The following is a 25,198-nucleotide window of genomic DNA, read 5'->3' on the forward strand; positions in this document are numbered from 1 at the left end:
ACTAGCCCAGTAAAGATATCATACTAATCATAGGTACGAAAAACTAAAAATCAGAAAAAAAAACTAACAGAACCTTTAATTTGATGTAAATTCATTTAATATAAAAAAATCATTTATTCTATATTTACGTAACGAGTTTTTTCAAAAATAACCTATCAAGATCCATATTCATACCACTTTTTATTTTCATGCTTATGATAACAAAAGATGATAATTTTTCTTTTTTACCTACTTACCGGTCCTCTTGGGGATTTATAGGGATGTCCATTTACTCGTAAATCCAATATCTAATTTAGACAATTAACCGACCGTCCCATACCACGATCGATAATGAGCGCCAAACATTCTATCGCTTCAATATCTCGTCCGGTATGAGCATGAACTATATCTCCAAAACCTTATTGGTAATATTCATGGTAGGGTTCCCTATGTACCAGCATTCTCTGTCATTTTTCGGGTACCTAATAAGTCTTTTACATACAGATTTTCATCAAACAAAACAACTAATCACATAATACCAATATTTCATTGTATATTCACAAATCAATAAAATGACATTTAAGCAAGCAATTTAATTTATCATAACCAATAACTGAGTAATCGGATAATCAGATAAATCATGAAGGAAGGGACCAAATATCCCAGATAATCGAGAAGACTATGAAAACTATTAATGTAAACATGCACAATGTAGTAGTAAACAATTTAAGCTGTACATAAAAATAAACAGAGAATCACGGTAGGGTTATTATAGTTACTATCCAACATTATTTTCAATCATGTACAGTACAGGAGTGCAACACCACATATGCAATAACTTACCACCCAAAATAAAAGAATTTTTACCAAACTTCATCATAAAAATATCAATTACAACATCATTAATTTCTAATACTATAACAATCGTATTTTTATTTTTATTTTTTTCTATCAACTTTATTGTCTTTCTTTTTCTCTACGATCCCCCTTCTCTTTCATTTTTCGTATCTTAAACAGCAGTTGAAAACATCTTCAGTAGTTCTTGAATTTCAAAATGTTACATACTTGAAAATGAGGCTATCATACAAAAATAATTATTAATGCAAACTCTCGCACGCCTAGCCTTATAATTGATAAAATGAATAGCTATTGCTTTTGATCTTTCCATTGGTTAATTTCTTATGATTGATTTTTCTACATTATTTGGTACGTGTCTAATTTATCCCTCTTGAAACATTTGTTCTTGTAAATGCAAAGTTCCATTAGTAGATCTTGCCACGTAAAAATTAGAATAATAATTATACATAATACTTTTTTGTCACTCATTAATTATTTTTTTATTTATTTACACTTGTGCTTGTCACTCAATATTTTGTATCTTTTTCGACTTCTTTCACTAATTTTTTTTTTTTTGACCTTTACGTCTGCTAGTATGCGAAATGCTTTTAAAATAAAATATTATTGAAGATATTGGTAATTAAAAAGATTAAAAAAAAAAAAAAAAAAACTAAAGAGATTTGTAAATTATAATTTATTTATTTATTTTAAAACTTGGACAGATGGGTATATACTTAATATATCCAAAAAATAAAGAAACAAAAAAAAAAAACTTACATAGCAGGTGGAAAGGAAAGGTCAACCCTTAGCCAGACCGGAGATCCGCCAAGAACTTTATGTATACATATAGATATATATATATATATATTATACTGTTGGTGGTTCGAATTCGATACTTTCCTTTCTTAATCGCAAATATTTGTGTCTATTTATTTATATACCAAAAGCGAAAAAATCTGGAGTAATTGCGGGAATATGGCGGACAGTTGGTGTTCGTCAGGTCCCGTTTTATCCAAGCTTCCTGTCTCGCCTTTTCGATTCTGTTGCCAACATCTTCCTTCCAGACCTTTCTTCGTTCCAATGGCTTCTCGTTTCCGTTGCTCCTCCTCCGCAGCTGCACCCGACCTGCCCTCATTGCTCGTTTTCTCAGGTATTTACGAACGAAACAAGCAGAGGATGCTTCTTGATTCTTCTCTGTTTTTCTCGTATTCTACATATATTTGTGCAGGATATCTTTGAAGAATTGAATTATTTTTTCACCTAGTAATGCACATAATGTTGACAGGGAACTGGTAAATTAATACTTTAAATTACATGCACATTTTTGCTTTGACGGGGAGTTCAGATTTTGAATTAGAGGTGATTATGAGAAGTTAGGAATTTAAAGAATTAGGGTCATTTTTAGTTTAGTGAAGAAGGTTTGATGTATTATAAGATTAATGGAATTAAACATTGTTAGATTAATTAAATTCAGAATTCTAATGAAAATTTCAGGTACTCGCTGTTTTGTGTTTACCTTATTAATGTAGTGATGGTAAAATGTGTTCCTAAGAACTTTTTATCTTGATTGATCTAATATTGAGGACGTTAAAGTATAATAATGATTACAGAAATGGGACTACACCAACGTGATCCATTTTAACTCAGGTAGGTTGCATAATTTATGTGTTCTTCCTTTAGGTATGGTATTGCCTGTTAACTCTCTGTTCTTGCCAAAAGGAGTTTTGCATGCAAGTTTAAAACTCAGTATTGGTACTTGCTTGTACGTTTCAAGTGAAGGAACAAAATTCATGTGATGAAATATAAAGATTATAGGGGATGTTTGATGAATTTTGCCTATGAGTTGTCCTGCATATTGTTTGTTGTATTATATTTCTTTTTGTTACAAGATCCCCAAGAACCTGTTAAACATTGGAAGTTCAGCTCTCTTAAATTATTTTTCTCTTAACTGCAATGTTATTAATATTATTCTTTAAAAAGAAATGATGTAAATCCAAGCTTGGTTCCAGAAAAGTTTTTCAATTAGTGTAATGTTGATGTAGGTGGCACTGGATTTAATGGTGTTGTTGAAGAGCTCCGGAGGTTAACAACTCGTGTTGCCCATGTCCTTCCTGTTTCTGATGATGGAGGAAGTACAGCTGAGATTGTTCGTGTTCTTGGTAACTTTCGTAACGATCAAAAGCCACACAAGCGCACATCACTCACAAATACATACATAGATCAGTTTGATTTGCTCCTGTTCCTAAATCTAATTGTTAGTGCCTTGTGCACTAAAATTGAACTGGACATACCAGAATGCTTCTGATTCTTCCTCCCTTTTCCTGACCTATTTGAACTAAAATTATTGGAGCTCGCTGGAGAGGACCTAAGATCTCCTAGAGTTGCGTACTCAAGAAACTTTGTAAATTTTCTCTGCATAATTTCAGAACAGCCTTTTACAACTTACAACAAGAAGAAGAATAACTGCTTGTTACTATTCCTAACAAATAGTAAGTCTAACAAGTGTATTTTAAATGGACTACTGATATGTAATTGACAATAATAAAAACAGTAAAATCCCTAATCTATAAGATACTATTCAGAAAGTTGTCTTCACAAATAAACAGACATACTGCTCTGATTAAGATTATCCGTTTGTAAGAAGTTGCCGATTAACTGGTGGCTAGGATCAAAGTATTACTCCCCTCTCTTACTAGGCTCTTTTCCTCAAGTGCAAAGGTTGGAACTACAATCTTTGTGATGAAGTTCAGATTCACGAGAATCTAAAATGCCCTATTATGTTGCAAACTCTAATTGATCTTCTAAAGCCTCTGGCTACTAATGCTTCTTAGACTGGTGATCCGGTGTAAACACTTCATCATAATTAAAACAAAGACCTTTGCCCATCTAACTCCAATTCCAGGCTGGCTGAGGCATTTAATTGCCTGTGTTTGAGAAGAAAGAAGGATCTGGACCATCCCTTCTAGTGTTAAGAACTCATGTTGATGAGGACTACCCCGGCATTCAGAAGTATTCTCACTCCTGGCACTTGTCAAATCTGTTGGTTGATGTAGTTTTGATGTAAGATAAAAGTAGAGTTAATTTTTCTACTCGGACAATTAGGGAGGAAACCTAAACATTACACCTAGGATTTCTTAAATATCACACCAAATAATTCTTAAACATCGCACTTAAGGATTTGATCACATTACTCATTAGAAAATTGAGAAAATTCTCAAAGAAATCTTCATTGAATAACTGAACTGTTTTAAAAAGTGAGATTATGTAGGCACTTGCAGTGTTTTACAAGTAACATTTGCCAAATAGGATTAAACTAATAAATGCTAATGCTAATAGAAAAGGAAAACTAATTAATAAAAAGCATAAAATCTTTTTTTGTTTTTGTAAAAAGACACTGGTTCACCCATACTGACTGAGCCTCTTCTAGACTAGTTTTAAGATTTAATACATTTATTTTTTTTAAAAAAGGTTTGATACATGTTCTCTTTTGACATGGTCTTCTTGCATTTGTAGTCTTCTTCACCAAAATTGCACTATACTGTTCTTTGATGAAAAATTTTCCAGTATGTGGAAATCAAGAAAGAGAACATGTCATCTTCAGTAGATGTTAGACTTGATAAATTTCTCTTCATTGTAGTTAAACACAACCGAGCACTTAAAGTGGAAGAAAGTTGGAAACTTTTTCCAATTTTAAAACCCTAGTAAGTTCAGGAAATAGAAGTAGGAAACTTGTCATTCGTGAGGATTGTTGCAAGAACTTCTTTCAATTCCTATAGTTGAACAATTTTGTTTTGAAAGACAGTTAAATGACTTAATCTTTCAACATAATGACATCTCCAACTATACATATTAGCTTGGATGGATAATATACTTATTTTAGTAACTCGACAATGTGATATTTTTATTATCATGGTGCTTATTGTGTAAGGTAGGACAAATAGGATTAATGTGCCTACTTAAGTATTTGGGCATAAAAACCAATACATTTATCTAGGGTTTTGTGGAGATCGTATCTAATAAATCTCAAGTATCATAACATTTAAGAGTTTGATTGCATTACATATCGAAAAATTTGATAATAGTCTCAAAATACTTTATTGAATAATTGACCTATTCATTGCTTATGTGCTTGCTCATTGGATTGAGTGTGTGGTAGATACTTTTGACCGAACTGCTCTTTGCTTCACCAAATATGCTGTTTTCTTCTATTTATTATAGAATCATTTTTAAGTCACTTCGTTAGTGTTCCGGGAAAGCAAAAGATTGAACAAAAGATTGACTATATTAAACAAGCAAGCACAAAAATCAAAGCTGTTATTTTTATATAAGTAACGGCCCAGTACATTGAAAGTTCCTATGTATAAAGATTGATTCTAAAAAAAAAAAAAAGAGTTCCTTTGGAATTGTAACCTCCCATTGCTCTATCGGAGATAGCATGCAGCCCATAATGGGGACAGATATATAGAAAGTGTGCAGTGAGGGAGGTAGTCAGTTTTTACTTAACTCAACCCAAGCTTGACTTAGTAGTCCCAGTAATGCCCAAAGACTCCCATGCCTTTCTTGGTTGGACCTTCCTAACCAGCGATTTCCGTCTTCCTGAATTGGATTCGTCAGAATCAGTCTCTCTTTCTTTTTTTTGGGGGGGGAGCAGAGCGAGAAAACCAAGTGGGCTGCGGTGATGTCAGAATTTGCACCTATTTGTATCTATTTAGTGATTAGTCCGCTAGTTTCTTTGATCCTACTCAGTCTTCCTTTTCTATTATCTTCCAATAGTTCGACCTATCCAGATAAATTGTCGGCCTACGAATGTAGTTTCAATCCTTCCGGTGATGCCAGAAGTCGTTTCGATATGCGATTCTATCTTGTTTCAATTTTATTTATTATCCTTGATCCGGAATTCACCTTTTTCTTTCCTTGGGCAGTACCTCCCAACAAGATTGATCCGTTTGGATTTTGGTTCATGATGGCCTTTTTATTCATTTTGACGTTTGGATTTCTCTATGAATGGAAAAGGGGTGCTTCGGATCGGGAGTAATCACTAGTGATAGGGCAAAAATAAGGGAGAAGGACAAAGGATTAGGAAAGTGAATTACAAACAGAACTATAGTTTTAACCTACCATTAACTACTCTATGATATAACTTGGTATTAGCATCACCCTTCTTAGTCCTTTTAACCTAATTTTTGGTCTGTACTTTTGCTCCTTTTTATTCAAATCTCCTCGAGTTCATTATTGATTTCGATCATCCTAGACGTTTGGCTTGGGGAAATTGTATTTTTGGAAGCCAAATTATCCAAAACTTTAGCTTCTCAAGGATGTCTGCCTTTCTTCTTCCTAGTGTTGCCAAAAACTTATTTGCTCATGCCTAAACTTGAACCCTTCCCACATCTAATCAGATCCTCCTGCCACCATTCCTTCACTCTCTCTAAAAACTCAGGATCCTGAGCCCATATTCTGAAAGGGGTGGGATCCCCAACTCACCCATTGGAAATCCAGAATAATTGGAAAGTGATCAGATACTAGACATGGTATTTCCTGTACAAAGTCAGGGAACTTATCCTCCCAACATGATGATACGAAAAATTGATCAATACGGGATGAAATTCTTTCTCTTCTAACCACTGTCCAGGTAAATTGGGCATTACTCACCAGTAAGTCCCACAGCTCAAAAGTCCTATTTAAAGGCATTAAAATCTCTCATATCCTTGTCTCCCTTCCCCAAGTTTTTTGTGGGGAGACCTACATGAATTCAAATCACCCTCAGTGCACCAATGTGGATTACATAATCCTAAAAGACAGGACGGTTCCTCCCAGAATTAGTTCCAGTATATAGTGGTCGGTGGCCCATAAACACAATTTGTTGACCAAGATCTTTTCCCTTTCACGTCTACTATAACAGACAAAGAGAAGGATCCTTCGAGCACATCCATTCTCGTAACAACTCTGGTACCCCCAAACAATTAGCATGCTACCTTAAGAATCAGAGATGCGGCAATGTGAAAATTTTTCCTTTCTACCGGGAATGTGGCATTCACCCTCTACCCATTTCTAAACTCAAAATTCTGGACTAAAATCGAATCAAAATTCATTGAATAATACATCCGTATATATACAAGTTTTAGGAATAAGAGAAAGAAAGCTACAATTAATTACAAATAGTGTAGCCGTTGAGGAAGAGCAATGGGAATTAAACAAATGGGAGTTACTCTGCACTAAGATACATGCTAGAAAAATAAAATAAAATATTATTATGGTATTGCTCTGATTATTATGTTGAAGAAATAATATATGGTATTTATAGAGTTATCTATCATAAGAACAGAAAAACTCAAAAAATATTTTCTTTATATGACCGGAGATTAACTGGGTAAATGTGTTTTAGGTGGTCCTGCAGTTGGGGACATAAGATCGAGATGTTTGAGATTGTCTGACCAAAGTACTTCTGAGGCTCTTGCTGTCCGAAGATTACTTGGCCATCGTTTGCCTATAGATGTGAAGAAGGCAAAAGCAGAATGGTAATTTATCGTTGATATTTTTTATAAATTATAGTAAGCTGCGGAGATTATGTCTGCTAATGAATGTTCTGGATATCCTATTTAAAGTTAGTCTTGATTACATTTAAGCTTATCCTCCTTTGTCTAGGTCATAATGTAGCAATTGTTTCAATTTACATGTTCTTTCTGTTTCATCCTCTAAATGGCTTATTGCGCATGTTTATTTATACTTTTTTTTATTTAATTTCTTTCACAAATATCTTCTCTTCATATATTTTTTCCATTTCTCCTCACATTAGCTTATGGAAAGCAGTTGATGAAGCCACATTAGCAAATTGAACTTGCTAATGAAGTAGATAACCGACAGTAGACTCAAGTTTGCGAATTTTTACCGGTGCTATGTTTCAATTTGACCTGCAATATCATACATTGCACATGCAAAAATTCATAAACTAAAAATTAGTATGTAAGTAAACTGTAAAATTTAATATATAAGAAAGCTGTGAAATTTAACATGTAATCTTATGTGTTATTTGTAGACATGTTCCATTATTGTATATCTTTTCTCACTACTTTTCCCCTAATTTTTTAATAAAAATAATATTTTATTCTTTTAAATCCTTTAAATAATGAAAAATGTCAATGTCCTCCTATGTCATACCGTTTGGCCATCATATATTATATTCTGAATTTCTTTCATTGATTTGCTAGGTGTGACTGTGGTGGGGGTTTCTGAGTAATAGTGTGCTGAGTTGGGAATTTGACAGGTATGATATTGTGGAAGGGAAACATTCTTTATGGGAAGGTGTATCAAGGCCCTATAGGGAAACAATTCTAGCTTTTCTGGTGTATTTTCAGAACGAGGTAAGCTTCTTAGGAGACTCAGTTTGAGTGTTTTACTTGTAATTCATGTTTTGTATCTGCTCTGGTTTTTGGCCCAATGCATTCTCCTGTTCACACGCACATGTGATCTATTTTACAAAGCATTTTCTGCTTTCCTGCTTCCAGAATAATCTCGTAAAGATTCTAAAATAATGCTTGATATGAAACTAAGATAGACTCTACAAATGCAGGTCCTCCGCCGGCCTAGTGAATCATTTTGTTTCAGTAATGGCAGGTACTTCTACTTTTGATTGTTTCTAGTTTATTGTTTCAGATAGATATGTCGTATCCTGCAAATTATGATGAATATAATCTTAGATATACTTGGTTGAATTATACTTCCTGTTGTTTATTCTTTAGTAGTAGTTTGGCAGCAAACATTTTGCTGTATCATTCTTGCAAAATTTATATATTATATCATTTTTGCAAAAGCTAATCAGAAAACAACCTCCCTGGCCGTGTTTTGAGACATTTTGCTGACCAGATTTTTGTAATTTTGCTCCATTGCTCAGTTGCAGTCACTTCATGTATTTATTTTTTCTGATTTATTTTTACTTGCTTATGCTGTCATTTTGCAGCATAGGAAATTTTTTCTTTGCAGGAGCAAGAATATTCTTTCAGTCTTTGGATGCTGCAATTTTTTTGTTCTCGCGCGTTTCAGATATTCCTTCTGAAAGCCTGGTTCTCCCTGTGATTTCAACTAATGACAGGCTTACATTAGGATGTGAATTATGGGTATTATTAACAATGACTCTCTCCATATACACATATTTATTCTTTTGCTAACAAATTTTATATTTAGCCTTCTTAACCTTTCAGTAGTTTTTCTCCAAGATCTTCAGATATGATACATTAAGTTTTGTAGAACCACCTACTTTCATGTCTCCCTAATATGGTTCATTGAGAATATTTTTACCTGATTGGACATGCTAACAATCAATGAAGAATGTATCTGATTCAATATTTTGCTGTACTACCGTCGTTGCTAATACTGTTCTAGTCAAAGAAGCTGGGGGAAATTTATTAGTGATTGTTTGGCCAGGCTCCCGCCTCTGCTTTTTTTGCTAAAAAGCAGAATTCTAGCCAAATACTAAAAAATTGGTTTATAGGTAAATATAGCTTCCATTTTTTGATTTTGATAAAGGTGAGATCAAAAGCTGAAACAGATACTTCTGAAGTATGACATGTGTGTTGGGAGATCAGTATATTTTTTATTAGTATATTCCTTAATTTTATATTTTTTAATATATTATTCATTGTTTTAAAATAAAAATATAATAGCAAATGATTATTACTTGTTTTATTATGAATTATTTAAATAATTTATTTTGAAATCAAATAATGATAATTTAAAATTCATATTTATATTAAAAAGTAAATAAGATAATTAAAATAAAAAATATATTTAAAGTCTAATTATTAGAACAGTTTTAAGGGAATATTATTTAAGTAGTATGATTATTACTTTTTATTTTTATGCAATTTTTATCATTTTAATATTTATTAGTAATCTAAAAATTATTAAACATAAATATCCCATTTATTTTAAAAGTACTTTTTATTACAAATTTTGTTGAATGCTATACTAATTTCACTTTAGAACTGTTTTTACTAACAATTATTTTATAGTACTTTAGCAGCTCACAGCATAGATATTAGTCAAGTTAAACTGACCTTTAGTCTAGGTGCTTGTGGAAAATTTATATCATACTCATGTTCATAGTGTTTTACCGAATGTGAGGGTACAAACCTACTTACTGATAACAAAAGCACAACTCAGTTAACAATTTTGGATGATGAGCCCCCTACAGCTACAAATTGATGTGTTGGATGGTGGGCCAAGAGGTCTCTATTTGTAATATCTGGGGCCTGAGAGGCGATAGCCCATAATCATTGTGAACGTTTCAATATTAGGAGCTTGCGACACCTTACAAAATTCATTGGAAGTGTTTGACGAAAAGTGATGCTAATAATTTTTGAAGCACTCACTTCAAAAGCACCAATGCTTTCGGATGATGGACTATGGTGTTAGTCATTATAATAAGAATGTTAATCTCTAGAATCCTTCCCTGTTTCTTGCACTCATTTCATTCTTAAACTTATGTGTAGGATGGGACTATGATACGGGGTCAGAATGAAATTTCTCATCCAACAAATGGCTCTGTGCAACCAATTGATAAGGTAACCAGTATTTTTTTCTCATGTTTTCAGCTGATAATGTTTTTAATTCTTTCTCATTTCTGATGATAATCGGTGATATAGGATTGAAACCTTACTAGAGAATTAAAGGAAATTTAGGTGAGAAAATAGAAGTGTGGAAAAAAAGTAAAATATTTCTTAACAAATAAAGGATACGCGTTCAGTATTCATATAACAAAGGTGTGCCTAATCAAGAAAATTTAACCTTAGAATCAATTTTGAAATCTGGGAATCCTAGGATTTAGGAATCAATTAATCCAAATTATAACCAAAGAGAAATTAGGGGCTGAACATGATTTCTTAGCTGTTAAATAAATGAGTGAATGTTGTACATATATGGAAGTAAATGAGCAGTGCTGAAGATAAATTGAGAGTCATGGCAGATGGAGTTTGTGATTTATTATGGTGGAAGATAATCATTGCTCCTTAAAATAAAAGGGGCCTATGAAGCTCCACTCAGATAATAAATTTGCCATCAATAGTGCACATAGTCCATGCAATATGTTGGAACTAAAGACATCTAAGTAGATAGCTTCATATAAACATTCCGTAAAGGAGAAGTATTTCATGAAGAGAGTCAGCATCTCACAGGACAATTTGGCTTGAAGTGGCGATTGTACAATACTAGTCGGTGTCACTTGTGGTGGTCGAGAAGTTGGAGATCTAGCAACGACTGAGGTTGTTCATCATTTTTTTTGAGTAAAAAATTGTGCTTTCTAGCGATTTCTGCTGTCAAGGTTCCTGGTATAGGTTGGTCGGACTTGTCTGAGAATAGCTATTGTGTGGTGTTAATGAACATTCAACCATCGCTGAAGATTTTAAGTTGTCGATGGTGAGTTTGAGTCTGCATTTTATCTTTATTTTCATTTCATTTTTCAGGCTGCTAGGACTGTTTGGAATTGTTTGATGGTATTCTGACAAAGAGGGTTAGAAACTAGTTTATCCTACTATAGTAGGGAATGAGAGGAAATTTAGATGAGAAAACAGAAATAGGAGAAAGATTAAAGTAAATCCAAGATTAAGGTGCACGGGAAGAGACAAACAAGTTAAATAGGGTGGAAGAAACAAGAATCATAGAAAGAGCAATAAGGAGATAACATGGAATAAAAAGCCTAGTAAAATAGTTCTGAATTCAACATTGTTTACTGTGTATAGGTTAATAACCTTATATAGGCACTAATTGCAACTAATGAGGAAAATACCAAAAGAACAAAAGTGGAAAGAAAATTCTAAATCCTAATAAACCTCAAAAAGCTGTCCTTTCCTTCAGAGAAAAAAAGTTGAATGACACCAAACAAAGCCCAAAGAAGGTGTCACCCTGTACATTTCCAGATCTACGTACATTGCCTAAATAACTAATGATAGGAAGTAGTTAAAGTAGTAAAAATAATAATTACATAGAAAACCTCCTGGACACTAATTACCCAACTTAGGATCTTTATTTTTATGCATCAATCATTTAGCTAGCATCCATTTAGTGAATTTCACATTAGGAATTTGAAGTTGCTAACTTGTAATGGTTGGGAGATAATGGATCCTTGTGATCGCAATTACTGGGATGTAATGGCAATGGTGGTTTTATGGTGTGAGCTCTAGTTTTTGTAATTGACTTTTTATATTGCTTTCTGATTTCAAACAAAATGACTTTGTACATTTTAACTCAGAGCAGCAATTGATTATTCTAATGTATCCTTGAAAAGGACCTGATGATGGTTAAGATTACTTTGGTGCTTGAGATTTCAATTTGAATTTAGATATGCATGTGTATTTGAGATGCACATGTACAACTCTGAGTGTATGTAATATTCACTTATATCTGTCTTTGTGTGCATGTAAGGTATGTCGCTGCTATTCCTTGTACTTATGTTTCATATCCTTCTCATTCCTTAAAGTGGTAAGTTTTAATTGTAGGAAAATTCTTCAGCCTCTGTGCTTCCTTCAAGAATAAAGAGGGTGTTCTACATGTCAAGTGAGGGCAATAATTTTCTACATGAGGTGAGTCTTTTGTTTCTCCCATGAGTTGCATAAGAATATTTTTGTTGATTTATTTACATGCTTTTTGCATATTGCTTTTGGAGAAAACATGTTTGCTGCTAGAAATTTCACAGGAGGTAATGATGTAGGACGCGCTTTCACAATTATAATGTGTTAACAAATATTTTGACTGGCTGCAGTTCTAGCCAAATGTTAAGAGGGAGAAAGAAAAGATTAGGACAGAAGAAAGAAATAGCAGGGAAAGACAAGAGAAAGGTGGTGGAAAAGCAGAAGGAAAAGAGGGAGAAAGAAAAAGAGAAGGACAGAAGAAAGGACTTGTTACCTTAATTTTAAGAAAGAGGCTTCAAATTCTATTTGGATAACTTAATAAGTTTACCAACTCTATTAAAAAAATCCATTAGTCATCTTGTTGACAAATGAGTCCAATAAGGAGCTGCTTGAACCAATGAGAAACAAGACCACTTGACATCTTGGGATTGCCACCATTTTTCGACTAACGAGATGTGGCACAAGTTGGCCAGTTTCTTTTGCCTCTTTCCACTCAATCAAAATCTAATACGTAAAAGAACCAATGGAGAGTAAGGTGGTGCATCTCTTAACCAGTAGTAATTGAGATGTCAACTTGTCCAATCAATAGGAGCTAAGATACCACATTATCCTTCTCATAGGAAGAAAGATAAAAGACAGAAAATAAATAAGACTAGAAAAGTTGAAGTTAAGATGCAAATGATATTGCAACCAGAGTTATGAAGGTATTTCAACTTCCAGTCTTGCGTATATAAATGAGTCTAGAGTCTCTTGGTGCATTGGATGGTCCTCCCTCAGATAATTATTTTTTCAACTCTTGCACTTCGCAAGTGTTGAGCCTGAATCTCCCATACGGTGAGAGCAGGGGGTAACCAATGGGTAAAACAGCCGTTTGTGATAAAAATGCTGAACTTATATTTAGGAGTTTGTGGGATGTTATGTTTATTGTAGAATCTTCCTGTAACTGTCATGATGGTAAACTTTATATCATTACGGCTCAGCAATCAATAGAAATAATGATTTATCTTCATTTAAAAGTTGTTTTTTTCTTTAGCATTTATGTTGCGCTATTCTCTCTTTGTCTTTGTTGCATCAAGGCTGAACCATCTCCTTTTTTTCCTTTCTTTTTTCTTTTTCTGAGGGTATCTAATCCTCCGCCATTCACTTTGTATACTCCTTTTCTCTTACTATTAATTTTTATATTTAAGAAAGCAATTATACTTTTTGTGTTCAAGAGTTTCCCATGAAAAAATGGGAGAAAAGGAATTAATATCTCAAAGACAAGTAATGATGTGAACAACTAAGAAAGCACTAGCTCTTTATTGATATTTTACTATGTCATTTTTTTCTGAAATATTTACTAAATCATTTTAACATAAAAGCTGAGCTTTTTAATTTCTACTGTCATTCAGTGTATTTTGACGTTATTGCCCATTGCTAATTCATGGATGTATCACATCAGAATTAGAAAAGAGAGAAAAATAAAAAAGTTCAGTTTACTATTAGAGGGATTGACTATCCATAATTACCAGGTCGGAAAAAATAAACATAATCACAAGGTTTGGATAATATCAATGACATGACTTTTTTCAGGTCAAAAGTATGGGATAATATTATATGTTATGCAGAAACAATGCATAAAATAGAGAATCACACATGTATTTATATTACTCTACTGGAACAATAACTTTGGAAGGCATTCCTAAACCAACGAGAATACACTCTCCCATCTAAGCTCAGAGTCTCACATCCTTTATTTCTGAAACTTCAATGTCTTTCATACTCATTCTTTGATGTTACTAGAACATGCCTCAATGATGGATGGAGTGCCAATCTTGTTTATTTACTATGTTACTTAACCAGGTCTTCCCAGCTGTGAACCCAACTGTTCTAGACCAGTTGCGCAATGTGGATTGCATTGTTTATGCTATGGGATCTCTTTTTACTTCCATCTGCCCATCTCTGGTAACATTTTCTTGAACATATTCACATGCTTTATGTTGCAATCGCTTTCCTTTGTGAATTTACCGATATCATGGTAATATAATTACTTTCTCTTTGTATTTAATATAATTGGCTTATATATTGAGTTACCATGAGATAATGCTCTTTAATTCATAATTGTCAGATTTATTAATTTATTTTGTAAGCTTGTCATGCAGTATGAACATTGTGTGTCTATGGTGCAAAAACTTGTCTATGTGTTTTTGATGTTCCAGTATATAATTGCAACTTTCGATGAGCACGTAATTCGTGGGGTTGGGGTGACAATCACTTGATAATGCCAAGTGATTATGTGACAAACAGTGAGCACGTGCAGTGTTGTTATCAAGAATGTCTTAGTCGGGTTCTCCTTGTTCTTTATATCCAAAAAATTGATAATATTCATATGTAAATCATTTTTTTGTGTGTTTATGGATAGGGTTTTAGGAGTCCAGGCACGATATTCACCATCGAAAAGCTTAATCTGCAAAATAGTTGGGACTGTCTTTATGTTTTGTATCTTCTGATACCTGATAACTGGAATAATGATAACAACCTATTTCTTACTTTCAGGTATTACTTGGTATTGGAGAGGTTATTTCTTCTAGGTCAGTTCCCAAGGTACTACAAGAAAAACTATTTTGGTGTTTTTGGGTAAATTTATTAACAAAGTTTCTTCCTTGTTTATTTATGTGTCATCTACCTTTGTAGTCATCTTAATTAGCCACATCTGAGAATCTTAGTTTCATAAGTTCATAATTCTTTTCCTCCTTTAACACCTACATTAATTAGTGATTGAGTATGAGAGGCCACTATAATTAATAGGAAGCTTACTATGTGTTTGTATCAACTTGTTCCGCACAATATTAGGTACTTTTGTTGAATGGCACTCATGATCGTGAGACAAGTGGCTTTTCTGCATCTTGCTTTGTAACTGCCATTACAGATGCTCTAAATCGGACACATGGAGATCCTCATAACTGTCTATACAACGCTGTGAGTGATGGAGTTATGCTTGTTTAGCTGTGATTGCACATACTTTCATTAATAATTCTTGTTATGTTTGGTAAACATATAGATATCTATTCTTTTGGTTATGAAAATTAAGTTATTTCCAATATGGAAGCGCCTCTTATGGCAATATTCTTTGCTTATTAATTTCCCTTTTTTCCTATAAGAGTCAATCAGAGTCAATAAGAGAGTTTTTCTATTGAGAGAATCTTTTCTACAGCTCTGTTGGGAATTTCTGGTTCTCTTTTTCTCTTTTTTTTTTTCTTTTTTTTTTCCCCGGTTTTTACCTTTTCCTTTTTCCAAGAAAGCATTTAACGGTATAGAGAGAGTCTCTTTGATATGGTTCAGGGAGCAGAAATCCAAGATATTCTTTAGGTTGTTGAAAATTAAGTTAGAAACAAATTTTTGATTTATCCTTTTTACACGTAGTTGTTACGTGGCCTTTTGAGATCTCCATGTGAGTCCCTTTAACTCAGAGGTCATGACTCCTGGATTACAGTTCAGAAGGAGAGGATCAGATCCTTCTTTTTAAGATGAAATAAAATACTAGAGAGGTCAGTGTTCGGAGATCGGAAGGCACAAAGGTTCCATGAGGATGCTGTTGGTTATAGAAGGCGCCAATGTTTGTGGAGATTAATTGGATTGTATCTTTGAACTTGAGGGGTCTAAATAACTTCAGAAAAGTGCTATGATGAAGGGGTCCATAAAGGAGTGCAGTGATGACTTAATTTACCTTTAGGAATTGAAGGCTGAAGAATTGCGGATGGACTGATGCTCTTTGATCTGACTATTTGGTGGCACCTGGATTTGTCAATTTGATGAAAAACATCATCTTTTTCTCTTAATTGACATATTTTTTGGGTGTCTTTTAAGGCTTGAGGACATGATGCTGAATTGGCACAAAAAATTGCTCCTCTGAGTCAGTTCCGATCGCCACCCTCTTTGTTTTCTGAGTGGATAGATGGGTCTTACACCCATAAGTTTTGAGATTGGTGTTAATGGCATTGTTTTGATGAGTTAATTAGTAGCAGGTGGGAGGAGGAGAAATTTGAGGGTTGTGCTATCTTTTAAGTCCCCAGAAAGCCTGAACATGTTAAGAAATAGGTCAGAGTTCGGAGTTCCATTTTTTTAGCGTGGGGCTGCTGCAAAAATTATTCTGACAAAGTGATACAGGATAAAGAGAGCTTGAACAAAATACTTGGAAAAATTTACCAAGAACTAAAATTGAAGATGTCGGATCTCAAAAATCAAATTAATGACTCATTGTTTGTATAATCATCATATTAATAGTTTACCTAATACTAAGTTAGGGTATCCTATTTATAAGTACTAGATTAACAAAAGATTTTAAATCTAGCTAGGAATTCAATCAAATAAGAAAATTAGCTAATTAATTAGAACCTACTGTAGAAAATAACTAAATAAGCTATCTAGATGCTAGTTCCTTAATAAGCTAAATGCCTTAATAATATATTAAGTTATAATTACATTAATATATTTTATTATCGAAATCTGTCTGCTTTAGGACATTCTTGTTCTGCTTCACATAAGGAGATTAACGAGCTTACATAAATGTGCCAGTTTTGGCCCAGACTTTTAGAGGGAGAGTTGATAATAGGCAAGATTGGAACTCCCCAATCCCCAATTGGATGCTGATGGATCAGGTGGTTTGGAGGCATATGTCCAGATTTTTATGAATTAGAGAGAGTGTTGTGGTCCCGGTTTATAGATCTTCATGATGATGATTAACTCGAAAATCAGTAGGTGTCATGTCTGCTATTATAGCTATTGATCTTAAAAATCTTGAATATTTTGTTAAAGGACCATCATGTCTTTGATGGAAAGGCTCTAAGAAATTTGTTGATCTTTCATTGTGATTTGTCTGTGATTTTTGTAAATGAGCGGCATCCCGTTGGTGCCCTCATGGTCAATTTTTTTGTATTTAATGACAATATCTTCTTGTCTTAAAAAAAAAACTTTGCTTCTTGAATTTCTTGCTTATTGCAGTTGTCATGTTCCATGCAGCCAAGACAGTACATCAATACTCTTCTGGTGCCAAAAGATGGTGAAATTCCTATAGATTATGAATGCTTGGCTGGCCGGGGAATTCTGGATGTGGTATGCATGCTTTTCCCAAGATTTTTGCCATCATAGTTTTATGTTATTGCTTGTGCCGTTAGTGAATAATATTGTATTTTCCTTACAGCCTTTTCCAGTTGGCTTCTTCATTGGTCATAGTTCTCGGTGTCCCTTTGGTTTATTTTACTTCATATTCTTTTTACCAAGTTAATAATGTGTTCTTACGATGCAGCAGAGGATCATAATTTCCGTGTTTGCATCTTTCCACTGGTACATTGAATTCTTTAAGAAAAATGCTATTCCATACTTCTTTAAGCTAGAATTATAATCCTATTTCCAAGGATCCAATTTAGGAGTGAAATTATTATATCACTCTACTTTGAAGTATATGTTCGTAATTAAATGAAAATAATAGAATGAGAATTGCATCAAATGGGTACCGATATCTATGGGATTTCTTGTAACTTTTCTTTATTCTTCTCCTATAAAATTAAACTAGCTATTTCATGAATTGGCTTCAGTTTCCGAAGCTTACATGAATTAGTGAATATGTAACAACTCAATTTATTTTGATGAAGGCCATATGCCACGTACAGTTAAACTACCAGTATCTTTGCTTGCTTTTGAAGTTGAATTGCTGATATCCAGTTCCTTCTTGCAGATTTTCCATTTTTTACTTATTTTCTTCCCCCATTTTGTGGAACTATTTGGCTCCTCTGGTTAAGAACATTTTCCAATATGCTAATGTCTCTTAACTTGCTTTATTAGTCAGGTTTCTCATAAATGTTAAACGTTCTAGGCCTGAAAAGGGATTTCCATCACTATTGCCCCTTCCATTTGTATATAAGAAATCTAAGTAGGGCCTTCTGTTTTCTTAACAATTCCTCGTTCCATTATTCAATAATCATTGGCTACAAACAAGAATGTGAATATTGATATTGTCTTTGCAGATCAAAGTTGACTCTGTACATGATCCAAAAGTTGGAATAGTATTTGACTCGAAGTCGTTAATAGATGCTCTTGCAAATCTGTTGGGGAGAAAGTAGGCAAATAACATGGCAGCATAGAAAGTTTTGATCGTACAAGCAAATTTCCTTATCAAGTATGATGAACTTTAATCGAATATCCACTCAAGTTTATTTGGTACGATCTTTCTCAAAGGTACAGGTTAGAGGGAATTGATTGCCATTTCTTAATTCAAAAATCGAAATCTGGTTATTCTAATAATATTATCCTGCAATTTTGTTCGCATTAATATTGAAAATGTATAAAGATATTTTCTGATTTGCAGGTGAACTCTCTTATGTATTGTGTTGATTGTTTTCGAACAACTGGTTGGAGAGGAAAAGATGCAACTCCTTCAAAATCCTACTTTTCTGCTGACTGCAGAAAAATGCTGTACCATATTGCCTTCTATGTTTGATGCTCCACTTCTGACTCCAAATAACAAAGAGGGTGCGTCCAACTTTGCAATTTGCAGTCCTTGAGATTATATATACATATATATAAATGTATCATGACATTATGCAAATTTTGTAGTATGTATGAACAGTTTGTTTTCTATTTGGTATATAGTCATGCTTGCTGAATGGAAGATTTATGCAGTGTTTCTTGAGAAAATAGGTTCTGACAAGGTCTGAAGTGTATTTTCACAAGCTGATATATAGCGAATATCACACCAATAAACAAGCGTTCATGAGAAAAAACATCTGAAGTGAGATTTATTAAAGGTAATAGCTTATTTTAAGTTCCTTAGAAGGAGTTTTGGAGATGTACTTAATAAAAGGATCTTCATTTCCAACATGAGAATTGAACAAGAGGAGAAATTTATGGTATGTTTGGAATATGAAAATGGGGTTAACAAATGAAAGTGGGTTGACCAGATTAATTAGTACAAACAAAATTAGGGTATTGCAAGAATTACTTTTGTGTCTCAACCGGATTAATTATAAGATATAACCTAAAGTTTGTAGGTCTATGTAACTTTACTTAATTACATTGTTAATCAATAGATTGATAATCTAACTAAGTACTAACTAGATAATTAAATGTAATATGTTACGTATGTTAATCTAATATATCTTTTTCATTATTTGAATGATTGGATTACTGTTCCATATATTGAGATAATCATAAAGTTAAATCAATGATATTAATTAAATTTAATATTATAAGATTTTATTACAGAATTTAATGAAAAAGTATGTGAATTAAGATAGAAAGACAATGACTATGTCTCAACATTAGGTCAATTTAATTACGTATGAAAATATAAGTTATCACAAAATTTTATAAATGAAGTAATTAAAATCTATCAATTCAAGAAAAATAAAACATAATCAAAGCAAACGTATACAAAAAATTATATTATTACCAGCCCATGCAGACCATCATAATACATATTATTCCTCTAAAATAAATCCCTAGATCGACTTGACTGCATGTAAAGACTTCCACCATGACTTGCGGCAAAACTCATCAAACACAAAATTACTTCAAACGCCAAACATGGTCTTTGCTTTGCTAATAAACCAGAGTCAACCCAAATCGACAAATAATACTTTAAGACTCACTTTGCCGTCAACTTTCGTTGTAGGAGTCATATTTACACACACACACACACACACATCAATTAGTACTTGTATATATATACACACACACACACACATCTCAATTAGTAAATTTATTGACTGCGTAAACACATTTCATATACGGGTCATATCAAGAAACACATATTAACATTTAATATGTAAATATAATAATTAATCTAAAACATATATAATTATTTTTTAAAAATTAGTAATCAATACATAATCATATTTTCAATCTAAGTATATTATACGCTTACTAAATTCTCAAAGTAGTTAAATATATCTTTAAAAAATAACATATATATGTATATATAAATTAACAATCACCTATATAATATAAAATTGAACAACTACATACCATATTCACAAAACAATAAAATCAGGATCCTGTTGATCAAGTGCAATTTTGTTCTTCTAAATATTTTTGTATGAACAAGCAAAGGCATTCATATAATTTAAATAATTCCATATAATTATTAATTTCAATTTTATTTATAATAATTCAAGTTAATGCATCATATGCTTCACCAAGAATATGAACAGATGGTTACATATATTAATCTATTACAAACGTTATATATATATATATATATATATATATACATACATACATAGCTGTATGCCGATTTTGAATTGATTTACACGGCAAATAGAAAAAATGTTTTTTTTTTTTCCAATTTTCTCACAAAAATTTCTTTTCAATTAAGCAAGAATTATTGGAAACAATGCAGTCTCATTCAAAACCCTACATGAAATAATCTCAAGCTATTCCACAACATCCTCTATATATACCGACCTTAGCTCTATATATTTTTATCTCAAGCTGTGCCTCAATACCTCTACCTTGTTCCTCTCTCCTTCATTAAACCTTAAACCATTCGTACAATCTCCAGCAAGTATTCATTAATGGCTTTAAGAGTTGAAGCAAAAATCATCATCATCACCTTGGTGATGATTCTACAAACTATCGATTTTCTGGTAATGTCGCGGACGCTTCAAGACACTCTCATAGTCGAGAAACATCAACAATGGGTGGAAAAACATGGACGTGTTTATAAGGACAATGCGGAAAAAGAAATGCGTTTTAAGATATTTCAGGACAACATCAAATATATTGAGAATTCCAAAATTGCCAGAAATCAGAGTTATCAATTAAGTCTTAATAAATTTGCAGACATGACTAATGAAGAATTTTTAGCTTATTATACAGGATTCAATATGCCCACAAGGTCTGCATCAACCACATTCAAATACGATAATCTAGCTGACGTCCCACTCAGTGTCAACTGGGTTGAGAAAGGAGCTGTTACTGGAGTCAAGAATCAAAAGCATTGTGGTAACTAAAAACATCTCTTATCTTATAGCAAATTTTAATTTGATATTTTATAGTTTAAAATTTTTTAAGTCAAGATTATTTATTTATTTTTTTTACACCCACTATCTTATCATTTAGATATTAATCAAATTATTAATCTGTCTCTTTTATGAGTGTGTAATATAATTCTTTTTTACTTTTTTAAATAAAAAAGTAATGAATTTAACTAAAATCTGAATTATGAGATCATAAATTATAAAAAAATATTACAATATCTCAAATTAAAAACTTTAAGCACAGTGATTCAAATTAAATTTTGCCCGTATAAATGCATACATAATTATTTAACATAACCATATTTGTTTATTTGCTTGCAGGATCTTGTTGGGCATTTTCAGCAGTGGCAGCAATTGAAAGTATCAACCAGATCAAAAGCGGTAAATTGGTATCATTATCCGAGCAACAACTGATAGATTGTGTATCGAAAAACCATGGATGCTCTGGTGGTTGGACGGATTACGCATTCGAGTACGTGAAAAATAACGGAATCACCACCGAAGAAAATTACGAATACACAGAAAGCGACAACGGAGTTTGCAACACAGAAACTCCCGTCGTGGAGATCATTAATTATGAAGATGTACCAAAAAATGATGAGAAAGCATTACAACAAGCTGTTGCAAATCAGCCTGTCTCAGTTGGCATTGATGCCTACGGAAGTGATTTTCAGTTTTATTCAGGTGGGATTTTTACTGGAAGCTGTGGAAATTCACTGACTCATGCAGTAACAATAGTTGGTTATGGGAGTGAAAATGGAATGGATTACTGGTTGGTTAAGAATTCATGGGGTGAAAATTGGGGTGATGCTGGCTACATGAAAATTCAAAGAAATGCTGGTGTGGAAGGAGGACTCTGTGGGATTGCAATGGCAGCTTCTTACCCAGTTGCTTAATTAAACTTATATTATATATCTATATATATCTACTTGTGTTTCTTTCAATAAATTCTCTATATGTGTCTGTGTGTTTTGGCCCATTTTTTGTTGTGAAATTGCCAGTTTTTTTAGCTGGTAATTTTGTTGTAATTTTACGTCAATGTAACTGAGGATGATTACGTATTAATGGAGTTTTAACTGTTTTAAACTTAAACTAGCATTTTTCATGAATTGGCTTCAATTTTCGAAGTTTACATGGACTATTGAATATGTAACAACTAAATTTATTTTGATGAAAGCCATATACCATGTATAGATAAACTACCAGTATCTTTTCTTGCTTTTGAAGTTGAATTTCTGATTTCCCGTTGGTAGGTTTTCCACTTTCTACTTCATTTTCTTCCCCCATTTTGTGGGAACTATTTGGCTCCACCGGTTAAGAACTGTGATTCCAATATGCTAATGTCTCTTAACTTGCTTTATTAGTCGGGCTTCACATAACTGTCGAACATTCAGGCCTAAAACAGAGATTTCCATCACTATTGTATATAAGAAATCTAAGAAGGGCCTTCTGTTTTCTTAACAATTTCTTGTTTCATTGTTCAATAGTCGTCGACTAGAAACAAGAATGTGAATGTGATTTGTCTTTGCAGATCATGGTTGATTCCGTACATGATCCAAAAGTTGGAATAGTATTTGACTCAAAGTCATTGATAAATGCCTTACAAATTTCTTTAGAAAGTTTTAATCGTACATGCAAATTTCCTTTAGCAAGTATGACGAACTTTAAGTGAATATCTACTCCTCAAGTTTATTTGGTACAATCTTTCTCAAAGGTACAAGTTAGAGGGAATTGATTGCCATTTCTTAATTCAAAAATTGAAAGCTGGTTATTCTAATGATAATATCCTGTAATTTTGTTCGCATCAATATTGAAAATATATAAAGATATTTTTTGATTTACAAGTGAGCTTTCCTATGTATTGTGTTGATTGTTTTGGAACAATTGGTTGGACAGGAAAAGGCGCAACTCCTTCAAAATTTTATGGGAGCTCTTATTTAAAATTCTACTTTTCTACTGACCGCGGAGAAATTGGTGAAAAACTGAGATTTCAAATGCTGTACCATCTTACCTTCTATATTTGTTGCTCAACTTCTGACTCTAAGTAATAAAGAGGGTGTGTCGAACTTTGCAATTTGCAGTCGTTGAGATTATAAATGCATATATATATGTATATCATGACATTATGCAAATTTAGTAGCATGTATGAACTGTTGGAGTTAGGAGGAAGAGGCTAGAGAGACTAATGAGAAAACTTAAATTTTTTATATTATGGTTGTTCGAAAAAAGCTTCAAGTATATGACTATTTATAGACACTATTACAACTATTATAATTAATTATAACCACAAACAAATATAATAAATCTAATTTATGACCCACAATTACTAACAAACCAAAAGATAAATAAATATTCTAATGTATAAAGTTCAACTACTAAGAAACTGATTAATTATATTCTGATTTGCAAATTAATTCTTAATACTCCCCCTTAATTTGCAAATCTCCTTTTCAATCCAAGATTAGCTTGTACCTTTTGAAAGACTTCAAACTTGAGCTGTTTGGTAAAAATATCCGCCATTTGATCTTCAATCTTTACGTGCTTGAGCTCTACTTCTTTTTTAGCAATGCAATCTCTAATAAAATGATATTTTGTGTTTATATGATGTTTCATTCATGAAATACTAGGTACTTGGCTAATGCTTGTGCGGACTTATTGGCAATAAAAGTTTTAGTATCTTTGTCCTGTGTCAAATGAAGTTCTTTAAATAATCTTTTAAGGCATATGACATGATAAGCACAAGAGATTGCTACTACATATTTAGACTCACAAGTTGATAGTGTAATAATGACTTGCTTCTTAGAACTCCATGTAATTGCACAATTATCCATAAAGAGTACAAAACCAGTTGTACTTTTTCTATCATTAATATCTCTAATGAAATCACTATCACAAAATCTCACAAGTTTGAAATCATTATAAGATGAATAAAATAACTCAAAATCAACAGCACCTTTAAGGTGACGTAGAACTCTTTTAACAATATTCATGTGGGAGACAGTATGAGGTTCCATAAAAGGACTTATTAGTCTAATTGCAAATATAATATTAAACCTTGTAAATATCAATTATCTCAAACTTTTCATAAGACTTTTAAAGAGAGTGGGATCGACTTTTTCTCAATTATCAAACTTTGATAACTTGACTCCACATTCCATAAGCGTATTCACAGGATTGCAATTAAATATTTTGAATTTCTCTAAGACTTTTCTTGCATAGCCTTTTTGAGAAATAAAAATATTATCTTCCGTTTGCTTCACCTCAAGGCCTAAATAGTAAGACATGAGCCCCGTATCAGTCATTTCAAATTCAAGTAACATGTTTTTCTTGAATTCTTTAAACAAACTTGGATTGTTGCTTGTGAAGATGAGATCATCCACATATAGACGCATAAATAGAATATCACCATTAGAACGATACTTCACATAAAGAGCATAATTCATGAAGGCAACAAATAAATCTATTATCTTCAAAATACTTGTTTATATGGCTATCCCATACTCTTGACGCTTGTTTTAGCGTATACAAAGCTTTCTTCAATTTCAACACTTTATTTTCATGTCATTCAACAGTGAAACCCAATTGTTGTCCTACATAAACCTCTTTATTAAGGTAGCTATTGAGAAATGCCGATTTTACGTCAAGTTATAAAATTTTCCGCTTCATTTGAGCTAAAATAGCTAAGAGCAAACAAATAGTCTCCATGCGAACAACTCGTGCAAAAACCTCATCATAATCAACCCCATGCTT

The 25,198-nt window shown here is 32.7% G+C and overlaps 2 protein-coding genes across 6 annotated transcripts; both read left to right on the forward strand.

Annotated features, from left to right (window-relative positions):
- Positions 1–1,586: 1,586 nt before the first annotated feature.
- MEE18 (maternal effect embryo arrest 18) lies at positions 1,587–19,075 on the forward strand. 5 transcript variants are annotated; one of them, XM_088206838.1, is made up of 14 exons: positions 1,589–1,966; positions 2,859–2,975; positions 7,211–7,331; positions 8,078–8,174; positions 8,384–8,427; positions 8,771–8,927; positions 10,302–10,373; positions 12,303–12,386; positions 14,277–14,378; positions 14,970–15,017; positions 15,267–15,392; positions 17,415–17,525; positions 18,437–18,647; positions 18,778–19,075. In XM_088206838.1, the coding sequence occupies exons 1-13, from the start codon at positions 1,792–1,794 to the stop codon at positions 18,530–18,532; spliced, it is 1,350 nt and encodes a 449-aa protein (XP_088062964.1). In that variant the 5' UTR covers positions 1,589–1,791; the 3' UTR covers positions 18,533–18,647; positions 18,778–19,075. The 5 variants fall into 5 exon arrangements, with proteins under 5 accessions (XP_088062965.1, XP_088062964.1, XP_088062967.1 ...); XM_088206837.1 differs by having other exon boundaries at positions 1,591–1,966; positions 7,199–7,331; XM_088206840.1 differs by having other exon boundaries at positions 1,593–1,966; positions 7,199–7,331; positions 17,433–17,525.
- Positions 19,076–20,876: 1,801 nt separating this feature from the next.
- On the forward strand, positions 20,877–22,540 carry LOC148252896 (senescence-specific cysteine protease SAG12-like). Its single transcript, XM_088206842.1, has 2 exons — positions 20,877–21,413; positions 21,770–22,540. The coding sequence occupies exons 1-2, from the start codon at positions 20,984–20,986 to the stop codon at positions 22,342–22,344; spliced, it is 1,005 nt and encodes a 334-aa protein (XP_088062968.1). The 5' UTR covers positions 20,877–20,983; the 3' UTR covers positions 22,345–22,540.
- The last annotated feature ends 2,658 nt before the right edge of the window (positions 22,541–25,198 follow it).

The sequence above is a fragment of the Carica papaya genome, chromosome 7 (assembly GCF_054855325.1).
Source record: "Carica papaya isolate Zhongbai chromosome 7, ASM5485532v1, whole genome shotgun sequence".
Classification (NCBI taxonomy): domain Eukaryota; kingdom Viridiplantae; phylum Streptophyta; class Magnoliopsida; order Brassicales; family Caricaceae; genus Carica; species Carica papaya.